The sequence below is a fragment of the Plenodomus lingam genome, assembly GCF_022343315.1.
Source record: "Plenodomus lingam strain CAN1 chromosome Unknown contig_6, whole genome shotgun sequence".
Lineage (NCBI taxonomy): Eukaryota > Fungi > Ascomycota > Dothideomycetes > Pleosporales > Leptosphaeriaceae > Plenodomus > Plenodomus lingam.
This window is the reverse complement of record NW_027093966.1, coordinates 120707-146851: the sequence shown is the minus strand read 5'-3', so window position 1 is coordinate 146851 and position 26145 is coordinate 120707. Positions and strand designations below refer to the sequence as shown.

The window sequence follows — 26145 nt, the reverse complement described above, 5'->3', positions numbered from 1 at the left end:
GATGTTTCCCAAGGACTACTGCCACTACTACTATTATCGGGTAGAGAGGAAGTTCTATCAACAGACGAGGTCGAAGGTATAACATCAAAGGGTGGATGGTGAATGCCGAGCCAGGTCGGCCGCCAAGGCTCTGGTATCGGTTCTACTCTAATCTGCTCTATTCTACACTCTCTCTACTCGGGATCATCCCGAACCTTGGGTCCTGGGAAGGTTGCGTCTCCACTTGCGATGGATGCTGCCCATGCGCAACCTCCCAACTATCGCCATGGCAGCAGCCAGGCGCTGTGGCCTGAGCAGCCTGTCCAGCTCGCTCGCGGCCGTCAACCGCGTGATGCCCTGGCCAAGACGATTCCCTACAGTGTTGCCTCGATGGACAACTTCGAGACGTCATTACGCGACTATTTGAACAACCCACCAGACCTGCCAGAACACACCGAGGCCCAGCTGTCCTTTTATATTGGCGCCAGCTTCATGGTCGCCGCCTCCACCCTCAACACCACGAATGCCTCGTCACACACTCAGCCCCAGCAGACATCGTCGCTGCCAGAGCCACCCTCGCAGCCCCACCACCAGCACCAGCAGCCGCAACACCAGCACCAGCAGCAACAACAGCAACAACCGAACAACCACCACCAACAACAACATCAAAGCCAAAGCCAAAGCCAAAGCCAAAGCCAAAACCAACAGCGGCAGCAACACCCCAAGCCGCCCCCCGGCTACCTACCTGCCAATGGCCTGTCCACACAATATACCGGCTCTTCGCAACCCTTTCACTCCGTCTCTAACCCTGCAACCGACCTGACGCTGCCCGACTTTGCTCAGCCCACCGAGTCGACCGAGACTACGATCGTCAATGGAGACAAGACCGACACCAGGGTCAGCCTCAGCATCGTCGAGGCACTGCAGCCGACATCGGACCCCAAGGAGAAGATGCGCAAGCAGCGAGCCATCGCCAAATGTTGCGTCGACTCGATACAGCGCATCGACGGCTACCGCTACAGCTTCCACAATTGCTGGAACAGCAAAGAGGACGACAGCTTCCGCTTCTCCTACTACTGCAACGATTCGCTGCTCAACAAAGATCGGGCCGCGAACGGCAAGGGCGCGAAGCTGGGGAAGCGTGCGACGAAGCCCGTATACGACTGCAAAGGTGTCCTGTCCATCAAGTTCTCGGCCACCAAGCAGACCTTGGATGTCTTCTACAAGCACATTCCACTACACAAAACGTATGAAGAACGAGCCCCGCCTCCACGCAAAGACTCGAAGCGCCGCAAGTTCCTCGAGGAGCACGACCCAGAAGCCTTGACCCGCATTGCAAGTCGGTCTCGGGATGCGACCGTGGTCAGCGAGGAGCGTGATGTAACGCCCAAGGCCAAGAAAAAGAGGGCTAAGCCAGACCCGCCTAAACCGTCCAACACGTCCCTCGAGAGTGATTTGCGCGCACAAAGTCTGCGCTCGCTGTTAGAGCTCATCCAGGTGGACCCAGTTGCAGCGCCAGGACCGACAACGCTGCCTGCGCCGCCCCAACCGCCGCCCTTTCAAGCGCCTCCACCGCAAGTCTTTCCAGAGTTCCCCGTGCCAGCGCTTGCGCAACCAACTCCGCTCCGTAGACGGCCCAGGAACAGTTGTGACGTATGCAAGGCCAAGAAGACCAAGGTATGGCCCTTTGGGACATGGGCGACATGGCTTGAGAAACTAATCAATTTGTCAGTGTGACGGAACAAGACCAATCTGCAACACGTGCATCGACAAGAAACGGACCTGTTACTACACGCATACAGATTTGGCAAACGCAGAGGATCAGCGCCAAGCAAGCGTTCTTGTTGAACCGACACGACCGACGCAGCCGCCGCCGAGCACCGAGTTGTCTGAGCTAGAGAAGATGAAGAAGCAACTGGAGGAGGCCAAAGCCAGGATACAAGAGCTGGAGCTGGAAAAGCGGGCTTCGACAACTCCAGTTCAAACACCACAGATGGCGTCGCGACCTCAGTCTCAACCGCAGCCCCAAGTCCAGCCACCACCACCACAAAAGCAGCAGCAGCAGACACAACAACAACACCAACAACAACAGCAGCAGCAGCAGCAGCATCAGACGCAACCACAGCAGCATCAGCCACATGTGCAAGCTCAATCTCTTCATCGTCCCTCCCTCTCTCATTCGCAGACACAAGCCCATGTCTCACAGCAACGCCAACAACCTCAACAGCAGCAGCCGCAACAGCAGCAGCAGCATCGTCAGCAGCCGACTCAACACCACCGTCAACAAATGGCACAATTAAATCAAGGTGGCCAGCGTGGCATGCGCAGTCCACAACAGATGCCCTTCAAAGTAGACACGCAATCACCACAACAGCGTCTCCAGCCCAAGCATCAACATTTAGTCTCCCCGCAGCAATCATTGACCCCCCAACAACTCCAAGCTACCACGACAGTCCAGCAGATGCAACAGCCCAACCAGCATCAGCTCCAAAACCAGCAAAACTACTTCACCACCACACACGCCAGCCATTCACCTTACGGCTCCCTCAACAGACCCATGCCCCAAACCAACCTCCCCGTCCAATCCCAAAACACAATGTCAACCCAAAGCCCGCTCTCCGCCCAACCCCAAAACCAAATCCCAACCCAACCCCAAGTCCAAGCCCAAACCCAACCGCAATCCCAATCCCAAAACTCGCATCAGCTACAGCACAATGCTGCTGGCCTTGCGCCCACGGCCCAGGATGTTGACGCAAGTGCTCACTATGCGAGGACGGATTTCTCATGGCCGGCTACGGCGTTTTATGGGTTTGCGAATCCGGCGCAGCAGGGTGTTGAGCAACAGCAACAGCAGCAACAGCAGCAACAGCAGCAACAGCAGCAACAGCAGCAACAGCAGCAACAGCAGCAACAGCAGCAACAGCAACAACAACAACAACAACAACAACAACAGCAAGGTCAGTGGGGAACCGGGCGCGGAACAGGCGTGTTTCGATGAGAAGGGGTGTGTGCGAATCACATGGATGATTTTTGGCAAGTGAGTGCGTGTGTGTAGGTAAGTGGGTAAATGGTTTTGCGCTCGGAAGATGAGACTCAGTAGTAGGTAGTAGGCAGTAGGATTGGGGTTTTTGCAAAGTACGGAGCGGAGGTGGGATGGGATGGAATGAGATGGGATTAGATGCGTATGTATGTAGTGTGAGAAGAGGACTTGAAATTATCGGTTTTCTTTTGCAGGGGGAGAGGGGAGGGGAGGGGGCGGGCTTAGATGGATCATGGGATGGTATGGCATGGAATGGATACATGGATGGATATTCTTGTTGCCTTTTTTTTTATTCTGTGTTTTTGCTCCTTTGCTGGGTTTAATTGTCTGATTGGAGGATTGCATTGTTATTGTCTGGGTTTGTTTGGGGGCGGGGGGTTGGAAGGTGTTGTGTATGTATGTAGTGGCTGTAGTGGCTGTAGTGACTGCAGTGGTTGTAGTGACTGCAGTGGTTGTAGTGACTGCAGTGGTTGCAGTGGTGCTTCCAGTGGTGGTGCTTGCATCAAAGTGGCAAGACGACAAGACAGCAACAGCAACAGCAACAGCAAGACCAAGACCAAGACCAAGACAGCAAGATATACCACACAAGACAAACCTTTACGCAAATGCCATTTCACACGTGTAATCGATACCCAACAATTCATCTTCCCCATCTATTCAAAGACTAGACTGATTTCACACGTCTTCATATTCACACGTCTTCATATTCACACGTCTTCATATTCACACGTCTTCATATTCACACGTCTTCATATTCTCATGTCTTCATATTTTGCAATCTTTCAATCTCCCCCTTGCTCTCTCCTCCCCTTGTTCTCCTTCTCCTCCTCCTTGCTTGTCACAAAAGCAAAAAAAAAAAGAGTATCCTTGAGAGAAGTCTCACTCAGACGTACCGGTGGGATTTTGCTTGACAGGACTACAAAGTTCCTTGCTCCTCATTGCATCACCAGTCCAAAAAAACCAAAAAGACAAAATCCTGCAAAAACGCCAGGCCGTGGATAAGCTCAAGCCAGTTCCCGCAAAGTATACCATGCCATACCATGCCCTCGCTCAAAAGAAGCAAAAAAGAAGCGCCCATGAAAATGCCCACTCAACCCCGCTCTAGTCAAAACTATCACGCCTTTCCATCCGAGGCCTTTGACCATCAACATCATCGTCCTAAGAGAACATCTTGGAGCCAATTCCCCTCAAACTCGCACTGATTCCCTCGCCCAGACTGGGACTGCTCATCTTCTCACTTGCACTTCCACCCTTATTCGCCGAAACCTCCATACAGGCAGCCAGCATATTCAGCCGCAAGAGACGCAGCCTCAGTGTGTGGTCGTAGGATTCCGCCATTTCCAGCGCCTCGGCGTGGACTTCGTGGCGGGGGTTCGTAGCAGGCGAGATGAGCAGGCGGTCCACGAGGTCGATGCGTCCTTCGAGCGTTCTCGTGTTGATCATCTCCTCGAGTTCATCCTCGATGCTGGTCTCTCCTGCCGGCGGAAACTTGGTCGCCATTTCATCCAGCGTGACGCAGCTAAAGGGAACAAAGTACTGTACTATACTCTTGGTACGGATACGGCCGTAGATTGTGTTGAGCACCTTGGACAAATACACATCGAGAAGATAATCGGTGCGATAACCCTCCAACACTTCAAGACAAGCGCTGTACTTTGAGTTGCAGAAGAGGTTGATGGCACGGCGAATGTGCGGCTCTAGTTCTAGAAAGTTACGAAAGTCACTGTTGGCGAGAACCTTTTCCTGCAAGTCCGCGCGATCCATGGAGGCGAGGGCGCAGAGGCCGCCGTACACGGCTACGTCGTTGGCGGACAGGACTTCGGTCTGCCACTTGATGTTGGCAGCAGGCTCCGTCGTAAGGTAGGTGGGTGAGGTGTAGAGGAAGTAGGAGGCTGCGTCGCGGAAATTGCCAATGGCCATGTGCGAGAGGCCTGTCACGGCAGAGACAATGGGCTCCAGCTTGGCTTTCTCTTCGCCCTTGAGTTGGGCAGAGTCGACTTTGGTGAGGTTGGACTGCACGCTGAGCCAGGACTTTTGGGCGACACTGACGTAGACGAGGCGAAGGGTCATGTCGGCGAGGTGCTTGTTGGAAGTGCAGTGTTCGCGCATCTTCACGTATGCCTTGTGGGCGTTTTGGTAGTCGCCTGTGTCGTAGTAGAAGTGGCCGAGATCCTCGTTGCCCATCTTCAAAATGTCAGTCCACAGCATCATACCCATAACAAAGTCCCGTACATACCCGTATGCTCTCCTTGATCAGGTTGTTCTTGTACGACTTCAATTCGTGTTCCAGCCTCTCTTGCTCCTGCTGCACTTCGCGCGTCTTTTTCTCGGCCCACGCCGTGTCCGTCAGGGCTGCAGGGTCCTGTGGTGCAATACCACTGAACTGCTCCACAAGCGTCGTGTATAGTCCAACATTCTTGCCCTTCTTCGCCTCTGCAATGGCAAGTCGATAGGCGTCTACGGCGAGATATGGCGAGTGAGAGCCGATATGTTGGAGTCGGTCAATGCGTGTGAAGCCTATAGAAAGCTTAGTAATCTCACAAGAGTTTTCACGAGTAGTTATATAAAGTCCAACGTACCAGCATAGTTGGCAATGTATGATTCGAGATCAAACTTGGGTAGGTCTACTTGTTTATCAGCACGAGCTGGATTGTATAGTATGCATGCGATTACCTGTCACGATTGGCTCGCCTTTGCTCTTTTGTTGCCTGAAGAAGGGCGAATCTTCAAGGTTCGCCATGTTTCAGGGTGGGTATCGTGAGGTGGGTGTGGTGGTGAGGCAATAATCTTGCGGGCGATGAGGGAGCTTCCAGTTAGCTGCCTGAGTCGCGGTTGCCTCCCCCACGGCGGGGCGCCTTCTGACTAAGCGAGTTGTGAGTTGTGGACCCTTGCCTTCTCTCCACCACCCACCACTTAGTAAACTTCTGTATGATTTGTATTTGTATAAATTACCGACATCACCACATCTATTCATAACCATCTTAGACCTATCGAGATCGAGAAGACAGTATCTATTGTAGAGTGCGCAGTCAATCGTATCACAAACATATCTCTCTCTACACAATTTGCTCTGACCGACATCGATGATCGGCCCGCTGACCACCACCATCCAGCCGGTACCTCCCGTAGGTACCACCGCACGCTACTTACCCCCGACGTCGATCTCGCGAGCATGCTGTCGTTGACATGCAGCTGACGCTTTCTTCAACTGCAAGGCAGCTTCCTTGGCTATCAAACGATCGACAATGCAGTGTAGGAACAGCATAGTCAGGTAGACATGGAGAAAACGACAGGATTCTGTCGTGGCTCGATGTGATTCAACATCTCCCTCCTACCTGATCCAACGTCCCAAACCAAAGTCATACGGGTATTCACTCACAAGTCACTGCAAGGAAGCAAAAGCAAACTCTAGCCAAGTCAAATGCATCCTAGGAGTACTATTCTTTCCTAATCTTCCCATAGCCAACCGAGGTTCGCGCCAGCACGATTTTACCATCTCACAAGTCGCAACCATTAATCCTTGTTTCGCCCAAATACATCCCGCTAAGCAGACAGTGGTATCGCTTCCAAAGAACACCCCCCAAAAAAAGACGACGCGCTTGGTTTGTGAAAAGAAGGAAAATGATGGTACAACAATCGTCCCTTTGTCGTTGCTCGTATCCGTATACGGGCCCGTGCCGAGTGGGGCGGGCGAATTTTTGTGTAGTAAATTGTAATAGTATCCATGCGCGCAAACCCAAGTCGTTAGAGAACGCATATCGTATCCCAAAGGGGAGGGTTTGTGTCGATCGAATCGCTCAAAAAGCACAGACGCAATCATCATCATGGCGAATGGGAAACCATAACGTCGAACAGCGAAAAGAAAGGATGACAAGGAAGAAAGAAGGAGCAAAAAAAAAGCCTCAAAAAGAAAAGTCGTCTAGCACGGTCGTCTCAGCGCCCAACACATTATCTGGAATCCATGGGCCCCTCTCCTCGGGGGTGGCACCATGCATGGCTTCTGACCGCTTCAGTGTCTGCACGTCAAGATCTGTCACATACGCTTTGCCGTCTGGTAACTTCATGCGTACTTCAAACTCTTGGTCAAGCATCATGTCGTCTTTCCACAGTCGGCGTTGGCCATCATACACACACAATACACGCTTCTTCATGCGCATCTTGTCCGTCGGGCAACCCCACGACACGGGGTAGTTCTTGCGCCTTTTGCGGCCAGAGCCCGTGATGGCGACCCCACCTTTGGAAAAGGTGAGGCCGGCGCGCGGGCCTTTGGTCGAGGGCTTTGTAACTTTGGAGGAGTTGTTGCCACCTCCTCCGGCTAATTGTCAATGTGGATTCCTTGTGGACTTCAAGTTGCCGCGGCCGACGGGGCGGGAACGGCGAGAGCCGTAGGTATCGTCGTTGTGGTCGTCATTGTCAAACTCGTCATCCTCGTCCTCGTCCTCGTCCTCGTTGTAGGAGACGGGGACGTTGTATTCGATGCTCTTGGAGAGACCATTGCGGTCGAGAGTCTCGGTGACGTCCTTGTCCTCGGCAACGGAGGTGAGGAGACGTTGATTGATAGCCTCGCTGGGGTCGGCTTGCTGGACGACACGGAGGACGCAGTCGTCGAGATGCTCGTAGAATTCTTGGGCGTTGGCAAAGGTGACTGAGCAGGTGGAGCAGGTACCCGTGGCGTTGGACTGGAAGGTGGCTGTAGACTTGCGGCTTGAAGGGCTCTTCTTACGGCTGTTGGGTGGATTCTGCTCGACGCCGTGGACAGTGGTGAGATGTCTCTTGAAGACGTCGGCGCGGTTGAACGACTTCTCAGCCGCGGATCCGCTGCCTGGGCAAAAGCCGCAGACCATGGTGCCCTTGTAGTGGGTCAGGGTGTGACGGTTCTTGTCGTACTTGCGCGCGAAGCCCTTGATGTTGTATTCGCAGGTCGTGATGGGGCACTTCTCTGGCCGCTCGTTGAGATGGGTGAGCATGTGTGCCTTGAGATCCTTGAAGACGCGGCCACACTCGGGCAGTGGGCACATGCCTTTTTCGCGCGTATCCTCGTCCAAGTCGAGGCTGCTGCTGCCGCCGCTCTTGCGGCTTGTGCCCGACTGCTGGGAGTGAAGAGAAGCGACGGAAGCGCGCCTTTGCCTGTTTGGTGGAGGGTAGGGGTGATATCGTGGAGTGTGGACGCGTGGGCTGGCGCTGCCCTGCTTGATGCGTACTACGCCAGCGTGCTGGCTGTGTGCTGAGATGTGAGAAAGAGCTGGGGAAGGTGGTTGCTCGATGACGGGGAAATAGGGCGAGGGGGTGGTCCCGATGTCTGGATAGGGACTTTGGGGTGCAAAGGCATAAGGCTGAATGAGATTGGGGTCCACAAAGCTCTTCTCAGACGATGCGGCCATGGCAGGATATTCGAAGCCAGAGCCAAGGCCAAGGCCAACGGGATTCCAGGGCTCGGTGAGTTGGGTGGTATGCAATGGGGAACCCATGGCGGAAGAAGTGACTGAAGCGCCGGATTCGGAAGAGGCGGAGAGGATGGGCAGCTGCTCGTGGAAGGAAGGTGAGGTCGAGTGGGGAGATCCTGCAGGCGTCTGGTAAGGAAAGGACTTGACTCCTTGGGCAATGGCATCGTAATGGTAATGCAGCTCCTGCTGGCTCGGTATCTCTGCGAGTGGACCCATGTGGTGGTGGTAAGAGGCAGTATAAGCGTGGTGGTGCATGGGGTATGTCGAGGAGGGTGGCATGTAGGCTTGGTGTGAGTGAAAGTCTAGTTGTTGCTCTTGGGTGGTCGAGTACAAGTCAAAGTCCTGGGGCATGTGCGGGGGGTAGGCAGCGTAGTCGACCATGATGGGCGACGGCTGTAGGAGAGACAATTGTGGGTGAAGGGGTTATATGATGGGCCGCCGTTCCGTCCTGATTACACACAAGATCGGGTCAGCGTAAGCAGTAGGCAAAAAAAGTTCCGATGGCGTAGGAAAGTGAATTGGCCATGCTAGTGCGAGTTATAAGGGACAGCAGGGGAAAGCTTACCTGGTCTGAAACGAGGCCGATCCGATCCAAGGACTGTCGTACTGGTCGGCGACAAGCCAGTATTGGCAATGTTTGGCAGATCAATTACTGGATTGGGGCGTGGGTGGCAGCGGGTGAGCCCTCCTCCCAGTTTGTTGCAATAAGGCTGGCTGGAGGGAAGACAAGTGGAGGAGGGGGTGGGGAGGGGACAGTCGGGAAGGACTTGGTCCGGACGGAGGATGCAAGGCGTCGGCAAGCGTCTGAATGAAGATGCGAGTCTGCTGATCGAGGCGCTTTGGTTTTCTGGGAGACGAGTGCTCGGGGGCGAAGTTGAGTTTATACTCTAGCAGAGGTCAGAGAGACAGGACGGCCATGGCCCCCAGCGCGGGCCATGGCTCCAAGCCACACGAGGGCATGTCAGACCCCTGCGTGGGTAGAGGTAGTTTACCTGTTCACCTAGGGTGGGTGGGATAGGTTAGGAGAGGTTAGGAGAGGTTAGGAGAGGTTAGGTTAGGCAGCGGTAGAGAGTAGTAGGGACTGCAAGTAGGTAGGTACTGACTGCCCTACGCGCGCATGGACGGCGGGCATGAACATGGATGGAATGGGTAGCATGGACTCTTGGAGAGGGTGTGGGAACGGTCCAAGTCAGGCTAGGAGAATAAGAAAAGAGCAGAATGGGGGAGGGAACGGGGCTTGACCCAGTGCCAGTGCCCGCCTCGATCGCGCGCTCCGGTCGCTTCGTGGTGGGACAAGGCTCGTTGGAGTCGCGGTGTGGCCGACCCCTGTCCTGCAAGAGGGACGCACCAGCAAAGCAAGCAAAGCAGGCCGCCAAACTGCAAATGAAGCAGCGGAGACAGGGCTCGGCGAGTGAGATTGGCAGAGCGTGGAAGCCTCCAACCTTGATCTGGCGAAAGCAAGCGGATGGGCAAGGGGTGTGGGTAGAAGGGAAGAAGGGAAGAAGGGAAGAAGGGAAGAAGGGAAGGGTGTGCTCGCCGAAACCCACGCTTGACCACCGCCACCGCTTTCTCTCGGGGGAGCCATGGCAGAAGGTGTCGTCGTCGTGCGATAGCGTACTCGTAGTACCGTACCTACTGTACTGTAGCTGCTATTCCAATACATGCATGTATATTGTACATACAGGACGGTACGGTAACTTGGGATAGATGGCCTGCCGCCATAGTCTCCCTTCCTGGCTGCCCGCCGCCCGTCTGATTCGCGATCCCGTCTGCGTTGGCCAATCTTAGCCAGTCAAGTCTTGGTTCTTGAGTAGGTAAGTTACTGTAGGTAGAGTAGAGTACGTGTATGGTAAGAGAAAGGGTGATTCCCGTGATGTACACAGCCTCGCGAGTGTGGCTGGTGCCGGCTGGTGCGGCTGGTGCGATGCGTTCGCCCATGACGTCCGTCTGGTCTGGTTCGACCTGGGAGGATTCTAATTTTACTCGAGCCAACAGCAGCCAAAGCGTGATGTGGTGCCATTGCTTGGCCGACCATTGCCCGCATTAGGTCTTCTAAGCGAGCCAATGGCTGGCGCTGGCGTGAGGCGCAGTCGCCGTCGACCACCCCCACCAACACACACACACACATTCTCTCATTCACTCTAATGCTGACACACACTCGCATTCGCACATCGACTCCCCTCCCTTCCTCCTCCCCATGCAAAACACGTAGGCAATGTAATCACGTCGTTCAATCTACCTAGCCCACTTGTTCAAGACAGCATGCCATGCCTCTGTGCTGCTGCTTCTTCTTCTTCTTCTTCTTCTTCTTCTTCTTCTCCCACACCGCCCACACAGGCGGACGGAGGGAGTGCAAGGCTTCCCCCATGGCGTAGACGACCTACCTTGCCATCTACACATCTACATACACACCCGACATACCCCACCTACCTTGCTCGTCCGTCGCTCTGAGGCCACCAGCATTACTCACCACCCATCACTTTCGACATGGGCCATGAAAAACTCGACTCTTTGGATGGTGGCTTCTGGCGGCCAGGCGAGAATGCCTCGCTTTCGCACCCATGTGTCTAGGTGCCCTCATACTATATCTAGGTACCCAACCCGAACCCGGTCCCCCATTCTCGCCCTCTCCTCTCTTGGCCACCATGTCCAGTAAAATGCTTCTTTCCAAGAAGGAGAAGCACACCTGGGCAACGGCAATAGCTTCCCACTCATCTCGCCCACCCACCCTTTGCGCCACCACACATGTCTTTCCCCGTGTTGGCGAACGGCTGGCTCGCACTGACTGCCATACCTGGCCCTTGGACCCTTGCTGTCCGTGTTCACCTTGCGCTGGCGGCCCCGACGAGCCCATTGTGACATTGCATTGCGCGTGGTCCCTGGATCCTTTGGCCCAAAGTCATGGATAAGGTTGCAAGACGGCGTGAACCCCAGGCCGGAGCTCGCTCTCTTGGGTCCCCCCTTGGGCCTATCACAAACACCCAACCTCCTCCTCCTGTACGCTAACCTGCCACCCAAGCCTGCTGTGCGACTGGCGCATGAGTATTGAGTGTGCTACCGCACCAGACGCCCCTCGAAGACTCCCAATGTAACTGTATTGGCCCAGCCAAAGCTTGGTTCAGTCTGGCACCGTTGGAAAAATACACGTCCAAACGGTAAACCGTAAAACCTACTTGGCCAAAGAGCAGTCCACTAGGTTCCAATATGCCATAGACCATTTCCTTGGCCCACCCTGCCCCTATCGCGAGAATACCATTCGCTCCCACTGGGAGAAGGAAGGGCGCTGGCACGGAAATCTGATCCATCATAGTGGACTAATTAAGGTGCAGATAGTAGCGAAAGCTTCAACATGGGAAAAGAAAAGTCGTAACACCAAAGGGGCACCACGGTTGGCGCAGGCACCATGTACAATCCCCCTCCATGGGCGTACAGGTCGCTTGATCCTCTGTTGATAGGCTTTGCTGCCATGGCTTGCGAGGGATAGGTATGTACCCACTATGCAAGAAGGATCGACCAATTTAGATCATGGACGGCAGAGGAGCCACGGGACGGCGACGGGCCTTGACGCTTGGGCCAGTCACGTGCTTGGGGGGAGGGGAAGAGGGACCCACTGTGACAGCACGAGTAAACCCTCGGAGCCACGTCCGCTTCCTTTTCTACGACAAAGTGAGCAACACCGAAGGACTGGTACGACTGCCCGATAACGACAAAGGTAGACAGACGACTGTCTCAAATTCTTCCGTCTTTGCCCTTCGTCCCTGACCTTACCTACTATACCTGCCTACGGCACCTACCGGTAACCCTTTCAGCCACAACTTGGCATCTGGCAATCAGGAAACTCAACCCGTACGAATCAATCGCCCACCCACCCCCCAGCCTATAGAACGTGCATGGTTAATATTGCCATGTGCTGTACATACATATATGCGTACATATATAGGTATATATACACATACATACAGTCAGACGTGATCACAAGCAGTCAAAAGAAACAACAACAAAGCGAAATAGATCACGGCGGACAAAGTCTAGATCGCCAAGCCCTCCGGCATCAGCCCTGCTTCCCCATGGCTGTCTTGTGCTTGTGCGTGTGCTTGCTCTTGCTTGCGCAAAACAGGGTACGAACAATAAGGACCGAGAAGGGGGCGAGCTATCACGCACATGGAAATCTTTGGCGAGTTTGCTTTTTTTTTGCCTGTCTTGTCATCAGTGTTGCCAAGGCGCACCTTTTTTTTTGACATGAACGGTATCGATCTCATGGTGGTTCGAGGTGTCATCTGTTGTTGTCCTTTTGCTGGTTTTCAAATAGTACGCTGTGGGTTATGGTAGGTGTAATGTGAGCATCGGCTGATCACACCTCATGGATGGATGGATGATAGAAGGATGGTTGCTAATAATGGCAACTCGTCGACTTTGTGGACTATGCTTGGCTGTGGACATCCAGCGCGACAGTACCGTACCGTAAGCGCGGAGGTGGAATTGGGTTACAGGTACACCAAGAGCATGTGTCGATTGTGACTTTATTGCCCCCCCCCCCCACACCCCTTCACCCATGTGCATTCCGACAAAGGGGAACCGGGGTTTTTTCTTTTCTTTTGGCGGTAAATGAGTGTGAAACAGTCAGAGAAATACCGTGCCTACCGGACAGACGGCCAAGCAATACGACGATGGTCTTGCATGTTTCGCGCCTGGTTTGAGCCTGACAATGGGGACGTTTTGTTCAAGCCATACGGTAGGTATTGGAGCCAGGGCAGGCGAGGCTTGAAGCCGTTCAAAAAAAGAAAAACACTCCATCTGATTTACCTAGCATACTACCAAAGTAGTCTGCGCATGAATCGGCCACAGATTACCTACCTACCTACCTACCTACCTACCCACCACATCACCTGCAAGCACCAAAAATGCATGGCCTGATGCTAGTGTACGAGTTTTCTGGAACAAGACACAAAACGAGGGGTGCAACCAGACACATACATGGAGCATGTACGGTGGTATGTATGTACAGCAACCTGCAACGCCACAAGCCACCCTTGCGGGTGATCAGCAAGATTTGGGGTGAGTACCAATAATTCGGGCCCATGTTGGACAACATGATCCTCTGGATTGACGGCCAGCCTGCCGTCCGTACCCATGCCAATGGTCTTGGGACAAATTTTACTTTGACAGCCGGTCAGGATCCTGGTAGATTGCAACTCTCGTGGTAGCAGGTAGAGGTAGGTGGGGTGGGTAGGTAGGTACGGTAGTGGTTGTAGGTCGATAGCGCTTGTGCCTCCATTACACGCAGGCGCTGTGCGAGTATGGTGAACCAGATGTGGTGTCCTTGTGATCGCATTCCGTACGATACGAACAACCCTCATCCCAGCGTACCTACGCTTGCGCAAAACCAAAGGAAAAGCATGCCTACCACTCCAGTCTACCTAGCTAGCTAGTTGTAGAAATGCTGACCAGCCCAAGGGCATCATCATTCCCCAACCCCCCACCGTCTCTGCTTTGCTTATCCCGCCATTGGTCGGCATCACCGCATGTCGAAGGCGGATGGGGGATGGGGAGGCGGGGGCTTCATCTAATGCTCTCGGTCTCGCCTGAGGCAGAGGCAACCAGCAAACCCCGCAAAGCAAGCCACGCGTCCAAGATGGGGAGACAAACACACCGGCCCAGTGGATTAGGCAGCGTCCCAAGCCAATCCTTCCCGCGCTCCACGACCATGCCTTGCTCCTTTGAGGCGTCAGTCATGACGGGCCGAAAACCGACAGGGCTTGTCGTCTTGCCAGTGCGAGGACATGCTTTTTCGTCTCTGGTGTTGTGTGCGCACAGAACCTGCGTGCCCGCTGAGTGCTGCAGGTAGATTCGTCTTTGCTGTCAGAGCCTTGCCTGCCCTGTCTTGTACCTACCGCTATCTAGAGTCTTGCACGTCTGGCTGGCGAGTTCATGTCGCGCCAAAAGCGAGACGCCTACCGGTACATGAATGGACAGCAATCAGGCCAGATTGAAATGGGGAGGCTTGCGTGCCTCTCGCGTTCGAGCCCCCGGAATCCAAAACCAATGTGTTGGCAGCCTCGACCACCCCAAACCGGCCACTAAGATTACAAACTGCCCTCCGCCTCTCAAGCGATCCAGTCTGCGCGCTCCAAAAACGCCATCTTGGTAGGAGGCGGGCTGAAGTGAGCGCATTCAGATCCAGCTAGGGGAAGGGTGCTTCCGTGTCGAGACTCTGTTGGCAAACGCAAATCCACAGGCCTGTGTGCAAGCCAAGGAGTCGGTACCTAGAGGCCTGTCAGCAATCCTGGAACAAAAAAAGGTCGCATATTCTTCGGGAAAATCCCATGGGATCAAGACGTGAATCTGGCGCAGACTGTATCTTGATATCTCGCTGCACCTCGACCTTCTTTTTCTCGCCAAACCTGGTGCGGGAGATTACCTACCGGTGCCTATCCATCGACGTAAATTGTTGGGCAACATCTTACCGGTATGCTGGCGACCCCCCATGTCTTGATGCAAAGCCAGGGCTCCTGTTGTACCGAGCAACACAGGATAAAGTTACCTACCTTGCCCGTCTTTCCATCCTTTTTCATTTCTGGGTGACTGTTCGGCGACCTTGAACAGAAAGTGATGCGCAGGGCCCCATCAAGTAGGTACACCCCGGCATGGATGTTGATATCGTCTCTCCTGGAGTTGACTGTTGGGACACACAGACCAGGTCCAGGGTTGCCAAAGGAGCGGCTGATTTCCCTCCTGCATGGCCCCCGAACCTTTTCTGCATCCGAGACGGCCGCGGGAAGATCTTGTGTGAGTAGGGAAATTGCTGTGAGATTGGATATGAATTGAATTTGTGCAAGAGCGGAGGAGGTGGTGGAGGATGTAGAATTGAGGAGTGATGACCAAAGTACCGGTACATAGGTAGTAGATATACGTAGGTACTGATAGGCATGTTCTCCGCTGTGCATGGAGGCAGGCAGGTAGAGATTGGGCAATCACGTGTCAGCGTACGCCTCCTCCACCTGTCTACTCCAGCCAGGACAGTCCAAAACCTGCAACAGCAGTCTCATGGATTACTGCAGATCAGCTGTCCCGGGGTGGTGAACTCTTTGTCACCCGAGAACTGTCCAGGTGGTGGTGGGCACTCGATGAAAAGATTGCTTTGGAGTCTTCAACTACGTCACTAGTTGTGGCGTCCGGTACATCTTTCTGACAAGTACTATGTGAAGAAACGCAGCAGAAGACTGCTCAACACACAGCTCAATACCGTAGAGCCGGTTGGAGAACGCATTCCTAGCTGTTTGATCCTACAATCTATCTTGTGCTTGCTCAACCACGCATTTCGAAGTCTGAAGGCTCAAACGTAAATGGTTACAGTATAGGCCTAGATACTGCCAATTTTCAATCACATCAACACCGATGTGCTCATTATTCCGACGACATCATTGCCAAAGGTCCGACAAAGAAATTGGCCTCCAACCCACGCAAGTCGTTTTGCTCCAATGACCTTCAGCCACTTCTGATATATTGCTTCACTGCAGACCCTTGGCTTCTATCGACTCCCTCGGCGCGATGATGCGATTGATGCGTGAGTGGCGAAAACAAAAGAATGCGTATAAAGCTCCAATCAGTGATAGCATGCGTCCTTACTGGCATCTGATGGAATTGAGAGCTTTATGCCATTCCGTGCCCTGAAGTTTCTTCCTCTCTGCTGTAACTTCCATACTCTTTCCCTTTCAATTACTTTGACTGGGCTGGTTTTAGTAGAATCTTGGCAGATACTCTGATTAGACTTACACAAAGGCAAGGCACTTGACACCTGGAAGTACTCCTGAAGCTTGTCTCTCAGAGATGGACCTACGGGTTCCATTCAAAAACACCGGTTTCTGGATCAGAACTTGCAGTCCGAGATGAAATAAAGGTCCATACTAACCGCAATCACCGTTCGGAATGCCTATCATTGAACCCGCCCCTGTCTAATAATGTTTTCACGCATCCGATCAATCGACGGCTGCACACCATTGTACCAATGAAACTTGACATGATACGGAGACTGGCAAGGGTACTATTAATCCGTCTACCCTCTGTACCGTACATACCACAGTACATACAGTATTACTGCCATGCCCAGCGCGCTATGCCTCGTATCGCGGTGCAATTGGGCAGATATACCCCGCAGAATGTACCTACAAGCAGTGTTTACGTCAGATTGTTGTGAGGATCGGGTCTTCGTGAGAAGATGAAGTGCGTGAGCAATGAAGAACCAGCAAGATGATGCGTAGAAAAAGAGCATTGGAGACTGGTTACCAAATGTTTTGCCAAGTCTGCAACAAGCAGATCCCCGATATGACTTTGCTGAGTGACGATATGATTGCAGCGGGTCTTGGGATAACATCCTTTATTTTGCAGACATTAATGGAATGCTCAAACCAAGATAACAGGTCTGGGACATAGTTTATCAGCCAATAGCATAGCCAGTTTCCATGTTCGATGGAGTTTGCTGTTCTACATTTTGTCATCCTGGCACGGCGGCACCGGGGGCAGCGCTATGACTAGCTATGTAGAGCTCGAGGTAGTACAGTGTATGCATTTGTCTAGACGATCCTATTTCTTTACATAGTGTGATTTGTGGTGAGAGAGTCTAGCACAAAACTTTGTCCATGAGCACGAGACAAGGCCACTCATAAGCATCTCTTTCGCTACAGACTCCTCCACGGTCTTAGATCCATCGCGACTGGAACAAAACGTCTCGCATCCTCTCCAACGCGCTCTCCACGTTTTCCAACTCCTCTCTCATATCCTCATCACTTCCTTCCATCCTGGCAAGGCTCATCAACCCCTCTTGCACATTTCTCAGCAAAGCTTCACGCGCACTGTTCGGCGCGTTGAACCACCCTGCGCGACATGTTGGACACGTGTGACTCCACGGCCTATTACTCCTGACATGGCGTTCCAGGCAGCGTCTGCCAAACACGTGCATACATGGCGGCCGATTAACTACTTGAATCGCGTACTCTGGTTGGCCGTCGCCTATGTCGGGATGGACGTAGTCCGAGGGCGGATCGGCATAGCGGACTTTACAGATGGGGCAGTTGGGTTCAGCGAAGGAGGTCGAGGGGATGGAGGAGAGCGGGATAGGAAGGGTGTTGTGGGCAAGGAAATCGGAGACTTGAAAAGGTGGGATGCGATTTGGCATGTTCGATCCTAATGGTGATACTGTACAGGTTGGGGCTTGAGAGGCCTTGTTTACAGAGCGGGGGTATTGCCTATGATCTAGTTGTGGTGGCGTGAGTGATTGTGGAAGTGAAGTTGTACTCTGGTCTTGGGAGTGAATGTTCAATGCTGTAACTTGACTGGTATCCTACTGGTCTTTGGAAATGTGTGAGGATGATAATGAACAGTACCTCTCCCTGTATTTATACTGAACTCACCCAACGTCTCATCAAGTGGCCACTGCTCAATGCCTTGCTGTTGCCTGGGCCTGTCCGGACCACGATGCCTGGCCAGCACCTGCCTTCACTTCATCACTCTCCGCAGCCAACAACGCAACAAGACAACGGCAACACTTCACCATTCATCTACACTTTGAACACCATCATTTGTTATCATGACTACTCAGCCACCCGTACAGCTCTCTGACCACCACGACATCTTCGCTTGCTGACAACATGTCGCTTCATGACCAGCAGTCACCATCTGCAATGTCTCACCACGCGCTGCCAGACCCACCAAGCAACCCATCACGCCTACTCCATGCAGACTGCTTCAGTCGCAAGCCGCCCACGTTACCCGTCTTTCTCATTGAACACCTGAGACGTGTCACAGTCTCCTCCCTCCACGGATTCCACAACGCCACCAAACACTGCTCGTTATGCGAAAGGCCAATGTGCGATGCTCCGTGGTGGCCTCCGCCAGGAATCCCACGACAACGCCTGAAGAGCGTCATGGCCGAAGTGGAGCGCGCGAAGAACGCTTTTGCTGCGAAACTACAGAAAACCGCTTTCGATGGCGTGCCGAGCCTGAATTGGCAGTCATTCAAAGTAATGTGGAAGACTACACCGGATCATACATGTGCATCAGGTTATTGCGAATGCCCGATACAGATCTTGACACCGGGCTGTAAGCACTATGTTGGCCACAGGTGTCTGGAGACATGGATCTATGCAGGGCAAAATCACTGCGTCAAGTGCAACACAATCTGGTTCCAGCCGACGCCGTTGGTACGGACAATGATGGGCGAAACTTACGAATGGCCTACACAGAGGAGACATTGGGGAAATGATCTGAGATGGAGGAATATGGATCCTGCTATGCCAGTCAACGGGGATACTTTGCAGAGACAAGTCGTCAAGATGAACGAAGAAAGAAAGAGAAACCTGAAGCGTAGGGCGGAAGGAGGCGTGGACTATGACACCTTGGTTCAAGAGGCTGCACAACGAGCTGCAGATGAAGAAGATAGAGCAAAAAGGTCTGAGCCAATCGATATAATCTATCCACGGGGACGCAGTCCTACTAGGACATTCTTCTTACTCACGGCCTGGGGTCACGACTTCCGAGCGGCCATTATAAATTCTCATCATCCACCCTTCTCCACTGTACGACCCTGTACGATCCTCCGCGAGATACTAGTCCTCCTCGCCGCCTATGTCGAGATGGTTCCATTTGGCCCAGTGATCAACTCCATCTCTCCTGGGATGACAGTTCCGTTGTCGACGGCCGCAGCATGATGTCTAGCCAACATACCGTAGACAGGCATGTACTTGTCCAAGAATGGCAACACCTCCTTCGCACCAGGGGTAGCACGCCAGTCACGCATCAGATCGCATACAATCGCGAAGAGCGACACGAGCTGCACGCCCGCCTGCTGCATGCGCGAGTTGGCAGTATCACGCACGAGTTCGGAGTACGTGCCGGAGCCCTCGATGTTGGCGAAGACCGAGTAGCCTTCTGAGCGGAGGGCGAGAGCAAGGAAAGCGGTGCAAACGTCGGTTGTAATCCCGGCGACGATGATTTGCTTTTTGCCTGTTGCTTTGATGGCGGCTTGGAATTCGGGATTGTCCCAGGCGCTGAGACGTGTGTTAGTGATGTTCATCTCGGGCATGTCATGGAAAGTTGGTGGGCGCTCGCGTACTTGACCTCGCCCTGACGGCGGATAAGAGGAGCATCTGGATACATGTCCAACATCTCCTTTGGCAAGGGACCGTTTGGACCTTGGTCGGCCGACGTGGTCATTATGACTGGGATATCAAAGATCTTGCCGAGCTCGGCGTGGGCCATGATGTTGGATTGGTAGAGGGTAGGGTCCCAGTCGCGGGCGGTTTGGAAAAGGCCGACTTGGAGATCGAGAATCAAAAGGAGCTATGTGATTGGATTAGTTTTTCGTGTCCACAAGAGTGTAGTGATTCGTCCAAGTCGAACCTACAGAGTCATTCTTGTCGATGCGTTCCCACGGTACAGCTGAGCCATGTTAGCAAGGAGAGTGTTCAAGACGGGAAGAACAGGAGAAGTCCTACCATCACCACGAACGACAGCTAGCAGGCCCAAGGCCGCAAACGCAATACCAGATCCAATTCTCATCTTGGGAAAACGAGAAGACAACAGACAGCTCGTGGGAATGAGTGGACACAAGAATGATGCCAAAGACTGGCGGACTGGGTGATTGATATAGAAAACATTCCATCCCAAGCAGCACGAAGCCCTACTTATACTTGCCCGAGCACCCGTCACCCTTTCACCCGCCTTTCCTCTCCGAGAATCACCATCCGAATCCGTGGTTGACTACAGCGTATGCCATTCTCATGCCAAGCGTCCTTCGTATCCCCGGCCTACAATGCACATGCTGTCTGCGGGCAAGCAACGCCCTGATACCGGTACGGGTACCTACTAGACTGACACCGCGCATCCCCGTGCCCGTGCTTGACTAGACATTCATAGTGGGCCATGACAAGCATCTTGCTAAGTGCCGCCGTCGTAGGTTGTAGTAGCAAAACGTCGGATTGACCAAGCAAGACAAGCCGGGCTGGGCTGCATTGCAAAAGCAGTGACTAATGCGCATAGGAGCACCGTGTGGGTAGGACGAACAGTACAGTCAGCAGCAGATTGTGTACTGTATGCGCCACCAGTGACAAGGCTCGCTGCAGTTGGCTTACTTGGGCAAGGGAGAGTTGGCAAGAGAGTTAGTCGGGTGGGTTCGTGATGGCAACCTTGCCGTACTGCGAGCCCTCTCCCTCTTCACCGTCTCCATGTCCAAGATGGCGTGCAGTACAGTGCAGTATGGAGCGATGTTGCATCACAAGCGCCATTGGCCTGCCTATCCCAAAGCAGCATTTGATAAATTCGCACAAGGTGGGCTACGGTGCCCGTGCTGTTGGCGGAAGCGGGTGGATGTAGGAAGCAAAGATGAAATAGCCAAGCGCACCGGTTGGCTAGACTGGTGCTACCGTAACTACCGGTGCCGTACATGGTCGGCTAATTGTGCGTCCCAGGTAGGCAGTGGATGACAGACGGATGTCCAAAGTCAGTGAATCTGATTGTCGAGATTTCACCACAGATGGTCCCAACTACCCCGGTAGGTAGAGTAACTGAACCAGGCTTCCTCACTACGCGGAAATCTTCCCTGCAGTTTGCTTGCTTACTCACCACCCAACACCTTACCGTAACTACCGGTACCGTAGCCCAGCTGCCTAGAGAACGACCAGCACCGTCCTTGCTTACCGGTACTCCCGCCTTGCCAACCTCCCACTCACCCCTTCCTCACCCCTTGCACACGCGCAGCCGCGAAAAGGAAAAAGCGCAGACCAGAGTGATTTCAAACATCTTACGCAGACCTTGGTTCGATCTTACCGTACGTTGGCAGTACCCGTACCCGTATCCTTGGCCGTATCCCTACCCAGCCCAGCCTGGCCCCCAGGCACCTAGTCCCAGATACCGGTACCCCACCTCCAGCCCGCCCGTTCGCCTTTGCCTTTTCGCTTAATCCTCTGCAGACGGGGATATAGCCTACCGGTGCCAAGTAGCGAGTACGCCATGTGGAGGAATGGAGCTTGCGCTTGGACGGATGGGGTGGTTGATAGATGGGGGCCGGTAGGAAACTCTTGTGGGGATTTGGATGAGGGATTGATGTGAGGATGGTCAAGGGTGTATACTCGGTACTTGAGAAGATTAGGATTAGGTTTGACTGCATGACACGAAAAGAAACGAAGAAGAAGAAGAAGAAGAAGAAGAAGAAGAAGAAGAAGATAGACTCTGTAGAATTAAATTGCACAAAGTATGCACTATTTCGCATAGACATTAGATACACGTCCTCCTCTTCACCTGCACAACCTCAACTAGCTGCGAGCCCATTCTCCGCCAGAAACCGCTGAATCACCTCATACCCTGCCGTCGCATTGCGCTGAAATGTCAACCCATGGCCCGTGCCCGGCTGAATATACGCTTCAAACGAGCTGGCCGAGGGATAGGCTTCCGCTACGCCGGCTGGGATACTCGCCGTCTTGGTGTTGGATCCAGGGAGTTGGGCGTAGCAGTTTCCTCCGCAAAACGGGACGTCGTACTCGCCTGTGATGACGAGGACGGGGCCGGAGAAGGGAGACGAGGCGGGTGCGCTGCCAATGGTGAGGAGCTCGCCCGTGGTGACGGGTTGTTTGGTCTGTTCGGCTTCGAGGGCGAGGCCAAGTTCGTACATTTTGGGGTAGAGGAAGGCGTATTGGAGGGCGGTGAGGTCCGAGGAGGTGAGGTAGCCTGGGGGGTAGTCGTAGGAGATTACGCTGGTGTTGTAGCCGGTGATGAGATCTAGGATTTCTGTCGAGGAGACAATGTCCCCAACTTCTTGGAGGCTTAGATTGACACCACCCTGGACGAGAAGCTTCTGTAGACTGGCCGCAAGGTCTGTTTTGAGGCCGTACTGGGCCGCCAGCTTATTCACTACTGCATTGGATGCGTTTCCGAAGCGGAGCGGTTGGTTGAGGCGAGCACTATGCAGGTTCCAGCCCGCGACGATGTAGGGCAGGAAGGAACCTGCGGCAGAGTATCCGGTCAAGATGACACCGTCGGTGCTGTTGGGGTAGAGGGCAGATAGCCAGTATGACTGCACAGAGCCAAAGGAATGACCGACGTGGATGACTTTGCCATACGCACTATCGATCTGCTTGATTTTGCCTTGACGCAGCTTCAATGTAACGGCATGGAGAGCTTCCACCTCCGCTGGAGCCTGGATGTCGTTGAGCGGATCGCCGTGAGATGAATTGCCGATCCCAAAGCGGTCAATGGCCAGCGTGCTGTAGCCAGCCTCCAGAGCTGTGTTGACATAACTGTATGCATAGTTGTCATAGTCGAGATCCCAGTACCTTGACACTTGTCAGTAGTTGACGGTACAAGGCAAGAGAATACGCACGTCTTGTCGAATCCAATGCCATGCGTCAAGACCTGTATGGTTCCGCTGCTTCCACGGTCTGGACGGCAATATTGGGCAGAGATCTGAAAGGTACCCGACAGAGTCTGATACCCCTCCAGTAGAGTTGCAGTGTAATTCGTTTGGAACTCGTTCAACTTGGTCGCAAACCCTCCGACGTCCAGGTTGCTCTCGACTGTGATTTCCTTGAACTGTCCCTGGCGCGAATTGATATCAACGGGTATGAGGAAATTGGAGCACTGCCTGGCAGCAGCGAGGCCAGCGAGCACAAGAGACAACAGAGAGCTCAGCAGCGCCATGGTGTAGTTTGTCGGTTGGCAATGGGAGCGGAGGTTGCAAAGCCTGGCTACTGTTCGTGCCCGTGATGGTGTAGGGAAGTAAAAGGGAGATCGTGGAGCGGGGAAAAGTGAAAGGTGAAGTGATGCGACTGCCTTCCTTATCTGTGGCGCTGGGGCCTGAACAATGAGCAACAACTCCGCCCCGAGGCGAGGCTGTGACTATGGCGGAATCTCGACGAGCTAGAATTGGCGGATCAACGGGCTACCATGACGGAAAGGCTATTACAATGGAGGACTACATGCAGCTAACGATAGAGTCGCATGGGAGATGTTTGGAACCAGCCCTCCACGGCTCGTTCGGTACTCGCTTTGCGGCTCGACATGCAGCCTTGCCAATTGGACAGCTAGGTACAGAGTGCACATGCAATAGCCGTGCTGGGTCTGCATCTGCAAGCCGTGATGCTGTCGGGATGGAGGTTGTGTAACCAGCCTGCACCATGTCGGTATTTGCTTCCCAGTCCTCCTCCTCACCCCCATGCATATGCCATGGCATGCACAATGTAATGTCAGCACACGGGCGAAATCGAATCCGTAAATCTCTCTTCCCTTGGCGCGCGGACTCGGTCAAAGCTAGGTACCTAGGGAGAAGCACCTGTCGCTGAAAAGCCCCCATGTTGCGAGTCCCGGGTGTGCCATGCCCCGTCCTACACGAGAGCGGATGCTATCTTGAGATGCTCCCAAACGTCCACTGGAGATGCGCGACCTCCTTGCAGAACGCACCTTTGCTCGCACCGATCTTCACGTAGCGCGACTTCCGATCTGCAGCCGGTACCGGTACAACGAACATGTTCGGACGAGAAGTGAAAGACGACGCTGCGCTGTCACTGGGCACAACATGTCAACGACAACACGACAACGAAGCGCAGCCTCGGATGGGGCGGTGGCTAACTAAGCAGAAAGCCCCATGTATTCAAGCTCCACTGGCTCCGATCATCTTTGCCAATTGTCTGATCTCTGGCTAGTTTGCGCCCAATGGCAGATCGATCAACCATGATGGTGTTGTTGTTGTTGTTGATGGTGTTGTTGTTGTTGTTGATGGTGTTGTTGTTGTTGTTGATGGTGTTGTTGTTGGTGTTGTTGTGATGGGGTAGTTGGATGTTCAGGGCGCGGTTGGGCTTCCGGCCGGCGGAAGGGAGTTATCCGCGAAGACGTCATGAGTTGCGTACAAGTGCACGAGCACTGTAAACACCGTGATGTTGATTGATTGATTGATTGATTGATTGATTGATTGATTGATTGATGGCTTGCTTGCCGAAGCGGGGGAACTGGTAGCAAGCTGTGAAAGAAGCTCCGGTTGACAAATGCTTTTACAGTGTCCTTGGGGTTTTGTGTTGCTTGACAAATACCAGCATTTTCTCTACGAGAGAATGCGATCAGTCACCGGTACCGGTACTTGAGCAAAGAAACTAAGTACCAGTCCCGGGACGCTGTCCTCGTCTCTCACGTCTCCTTCGTCTTCAGCATATAGTCTCCACCTCTCACCGCCTTGTACACCCCATACAATCCACTCAAAAACAGGTTGCCCCGCACAATCTTCTTCAGCATCCCCTTCAAGCCCTTGCCCGAATCCTCTTTCCGGCCCCGATCCTTGACCTTGTCCCAAATCGACGGCAAAGACGTCGCATTGAACTTCTCTCTCAGCCCATCGTATCTGGGCTTGTCGTACACGCGCCACCATTCCTCCTCGGTGTAGAAGACGCGCGAATATAACCATTTCAGTCCACCGAGTTCGTGCATCTTGGCCTCGATCTCGCGGTTTGCGCCAACGAATTCGGTTTCGTTGGACGGGTACGGGCCCCAGACGCCAATGTTGATGTAGGCACCTTCATATGGACCCTTTGCAGCACTTCCGTCCACGCGGCCTTTGAATGCTCGCGCATGTCCCATGGAGCTTCGGCCATCCGCCCTGAGTGGACACAGCCACAACGGGTACATCTCGAATTTGCTGTCCAGATACTCTGCAAACGAGGCTGCGTTGGCGGCTGGGAATGCAATGTCGTGGATTATGTATCGGTCCGTGTACCCGGAGGCGTGTAGGGCATGATACATGATGCGTGTGTGCATCAAGTAGTCGAGCAGGAGGCGGGTGAGCCAAGTAAAGGGTACTTTGAAGTGCTGGTATGCATACATTCCCATCCAGAAGGCGCCACGGTCGTAGCGGAAGAGGTAGTCCTCTACTGGTACCATCTCCTTTGACATGATGCCTTTAGAGGCAAGCTTTTTGGCGTGAATCCAAAACCACTCGTCCCAGGGGCGCGAGAAGCGACGGAGAGGTAAGTTCTGCGATGCTTCGTTTGGATCCACCAATCGCCCTGTGACCACGACGCCAAAACCTTTGGAGAAGAGCACGCCATCGAGGTAGTCATTACTCTCTTCACCCATCTGATATCGCAACTTTCCCATCGCGTTCTCAAAGGAGAAGGTTGGGTGATAAGTAAGCTCAACCAGGTGCTTCAATGGTATCAATTGCATTTCAACCATGGTCAGCACTCCCAGTGTCCCAAAGCTTCCTCTCAGCCCATCAAACAACTCTTGATTCTCATCTTGCGATGTCGTTACCAACGTCCCATCCGCAAGCACAACCTGCGCACTCAAGACCGTGCGATCGAAGAAGCCGTACTTGAAGCTGCTGCTCTCCCCTGCTGTGCCCACAAAACCTCCGCCTACAGTGATGCCCGGGAATTCCATGACGACTGGGGGTAGCAGGCCATGCTTCCTGGACTCGCGAACGAGAGCATCCATGGGGACATTGGGCTCCACCAACGCAGTTTTCCGTGCATGGTTGATGCAAAGAATCTTGTTGAGAGAACTGACATCCACAATGGCATCGCGGTCGAACTCAGCGTGACGCGTGCTGTTTGTGCTGCCGTGGTAGACGCGAAAGGGCTTCTTGTTGGCGTAGAAGTGTTGCATGCGGGCGCGCACTCTTTCAACGGCTTGGCTGTGATCCTCCATTGT

At 53.5% G+C, this 26145-nt stretch overlaps 12 protein-coding genes across 12 annotated transcripts; 4 read left to right on the top strand and 8 right to left on the bottom strand.

Annotated features, from left to right (window-relative positions):
- The first annotated feature begins 30 nt into the window (after window positions 1–30).
- Window positions 31–3227, top strand: IAQ61_009337 (uncharacterized protein). Its single transcript, XM_066098349.1, has 2 exons — window positions 31–1656; window positions 1712–3227. The coding sequence occupies exons 1-2, from the start codon at window positions 103–105 to the stop codon at window positions 2975–2977; spliced, it is 2820 nt and encodes a 939-aa protein (XP_065951508.1). The 5' UTR covers window positions 31–102; the 3' UTR covers window positions 2978–3227.
- A 950-nt stretch (window positions 3228–4177) lies between these two features.
- Window positions 4178–5759, bottom strand: IAQ61_009336 (uncharacterized protein; the record flags this gene model as incomplete). Its single annotated transcript, XM_003838081.1, has 4 exons — window positions 4178–5203; window positions 5256–5536; window positions 5599–5643; window positions 5693–5759. 4 exons carry the CDS (start codon window positions 5757–5759, stop codon window positions 4178–4180), a joined length of 1419 nt encoding a protein of 472 aa, XP_003838129.1.
- A 1162-nt stretch (window positions 5760–6921) lies between these two features.
- Window positions 6922–7170, bottom strand: IAQ61_009335 (uncharacterized protein; the record flags this gene model as incomplete). Its single annotated transcript, XM_003838079.2, has 1 exon — window positions 6922–7170. One exon carries the CDS (start codon window positions 7168–7170, stop codon window positions 6922–6924), a length of 249 nt encoding a protein of 82 aa, XP_003838127.2.
- A 171-nt stretch (window positions 7171–7341) lies between these two features.
- IAQ61_009334 (uncharacterized protein) lies at window positions 7342–8844 on the bottom strand (the record flags this gene model as incomplete). The annotated part of the gene is made up of 1 exon (XM_066098348.1): window positions 7342–8844. The coding sequence occupies one exon, from the start codon at window positions 8842–8844 to the stop codon at window positions 7342–7344; it is 1503 nt and encodes a 500-aa protein (XP_065951507.1).
- A 2621-nt stretch (window positions 8845–11465) lies between these two features.
- IAQ61_009333 (uncharacterized protein) lies at window positions 11466–11771 on the bottom strand (the record flags this gene model as incomplete). Its single annotated transcript, XM_066098347.1, has 1 exon — window positions 11466–11771. One exon carries the CDS (start codon window positions 11769–11771, stop codon window positions 11466–11468), a length of 306 nt encoding a protein of 101 aa, XP_065951506.1.
- Window positions 11772–11988: 217 nt separating this feature from the next.
- IAQ61_009332 (uncharacterized protein) lies at window positions 11989–12263 on the top strand (the record flags this gene model as incomplete). Its single annotated transcript, XM_066098346.1, has 2 exons — window positions 11989–12129; window positions 12180–12263. 2 exons carry the CDS (start codon window positions 11989–11991, stop codon window positions 12261–12263), a joined length of 225 nt encoding a protein of 74 aa, XP_065951505.1.
- A 4895-nt stretch (window positions 12264–17158) lies between these two features.
- Window positions 17159–17882, bottom strand: IAQ61_009331 (uncharacterized protein; the record flags this gene model as incomplete). The annotated part of the gene is made up of 2 exons (XM_066098345.1): window positions 17159–17800; window positions 17862–17882. The coding sequence occupies 2 exons, from the start codon at window positions 17880–17882 to the stop codon at window positions 17159–17161; spliced, it is 663 nt and encodes a 220-aa protein (XP_065951504.1).
- A 225-nt stretch (window positions 17883–18107) lies between these two features.
- IAQ61_009330 (uncharacterized protein) lies at window positions 18108–19166 on the top strand (the record flags this gene model as incomplete). Its single annotated transcript, XM_066098344.1, has 1 exon — window positions 18108–19166. One exon carries the CDS (start codon window positions 18108–18110, stop codon window positions 19164–19166), a length of 1059 nt encoding a protein of 352 aa, XP_065951503.1.
- On the bottom strand, window positions 19082–20016 carry IAQ61_009329 (uncharacterized protein; the record flags this gene model as incomplete). The annotated part of the gene is made up of 4 exons (XM_003838074.1): window positions 19082–19505; window positions 19571–19797; window positions 19862–19896; window positions 19953–20016. 4 exons carry the CDS (start codon window positions 20014–20016, stop codon window positions 19082–19084), a joined length of 750 nt encoding a protein of 249 aa, XP_003838122.1.
- A 1675-nt stretch (window positions 20017–21691) lies between these two features.
- Window positions 21692–23148, bottom strand: IAQ61_009328 (uncharacterized protein; the record flags this gene model as incomplete). The annotated part of the gene is made up of 2 exons (XM_003838073.2): window positions 21692–22784; window positions 22832–23148. The coding sequence occupies 2 exons, from the start codon at window positions 23146–23148 to the stop codon at window positions 21764–21766; spliced, it is 1338 nt and encodes a 445-aa protein (XP_003838121.1). The 3' UTR covers window positions 21692–21763.
- Window positions 23149–23348: 200 nt separating this feature from the next.
- IAQ61_009327 (uncharacterized protein) lies at window positions 23349–23612 on the top strand (the record flags this gene model as incomplete). Its single annotated transcript, XM_066098343.1, has 1 exon — window positions 23349–23612. The coding sequence occupies one exon, from the start codon at window positions 23349–23351 to the stop codon at window positions 23610–23612; it is 264 nt and encodes an 87-aa protein (XP_065951502.1).
- Window positions 23613–24627: 1015 nt separating this feature from the next.
- IAQ61_009326 (uncharacterized protein) lies at window positions 24628–26142 on the bottom strand (the record flags this gene model as incomplete). The annotated part of the gene is made up of 1 exon (XM_003838071.2): window positions 24628–26142. One exon carries the CDS (start codon window positions 26140–26142, stop codon window positions 24628–24630), a length of 1515 nt encoding a protein of 504 aa, XP_003838119.2.
- Window positions 26143–26145: the final 3 nt, after the last annotated feature.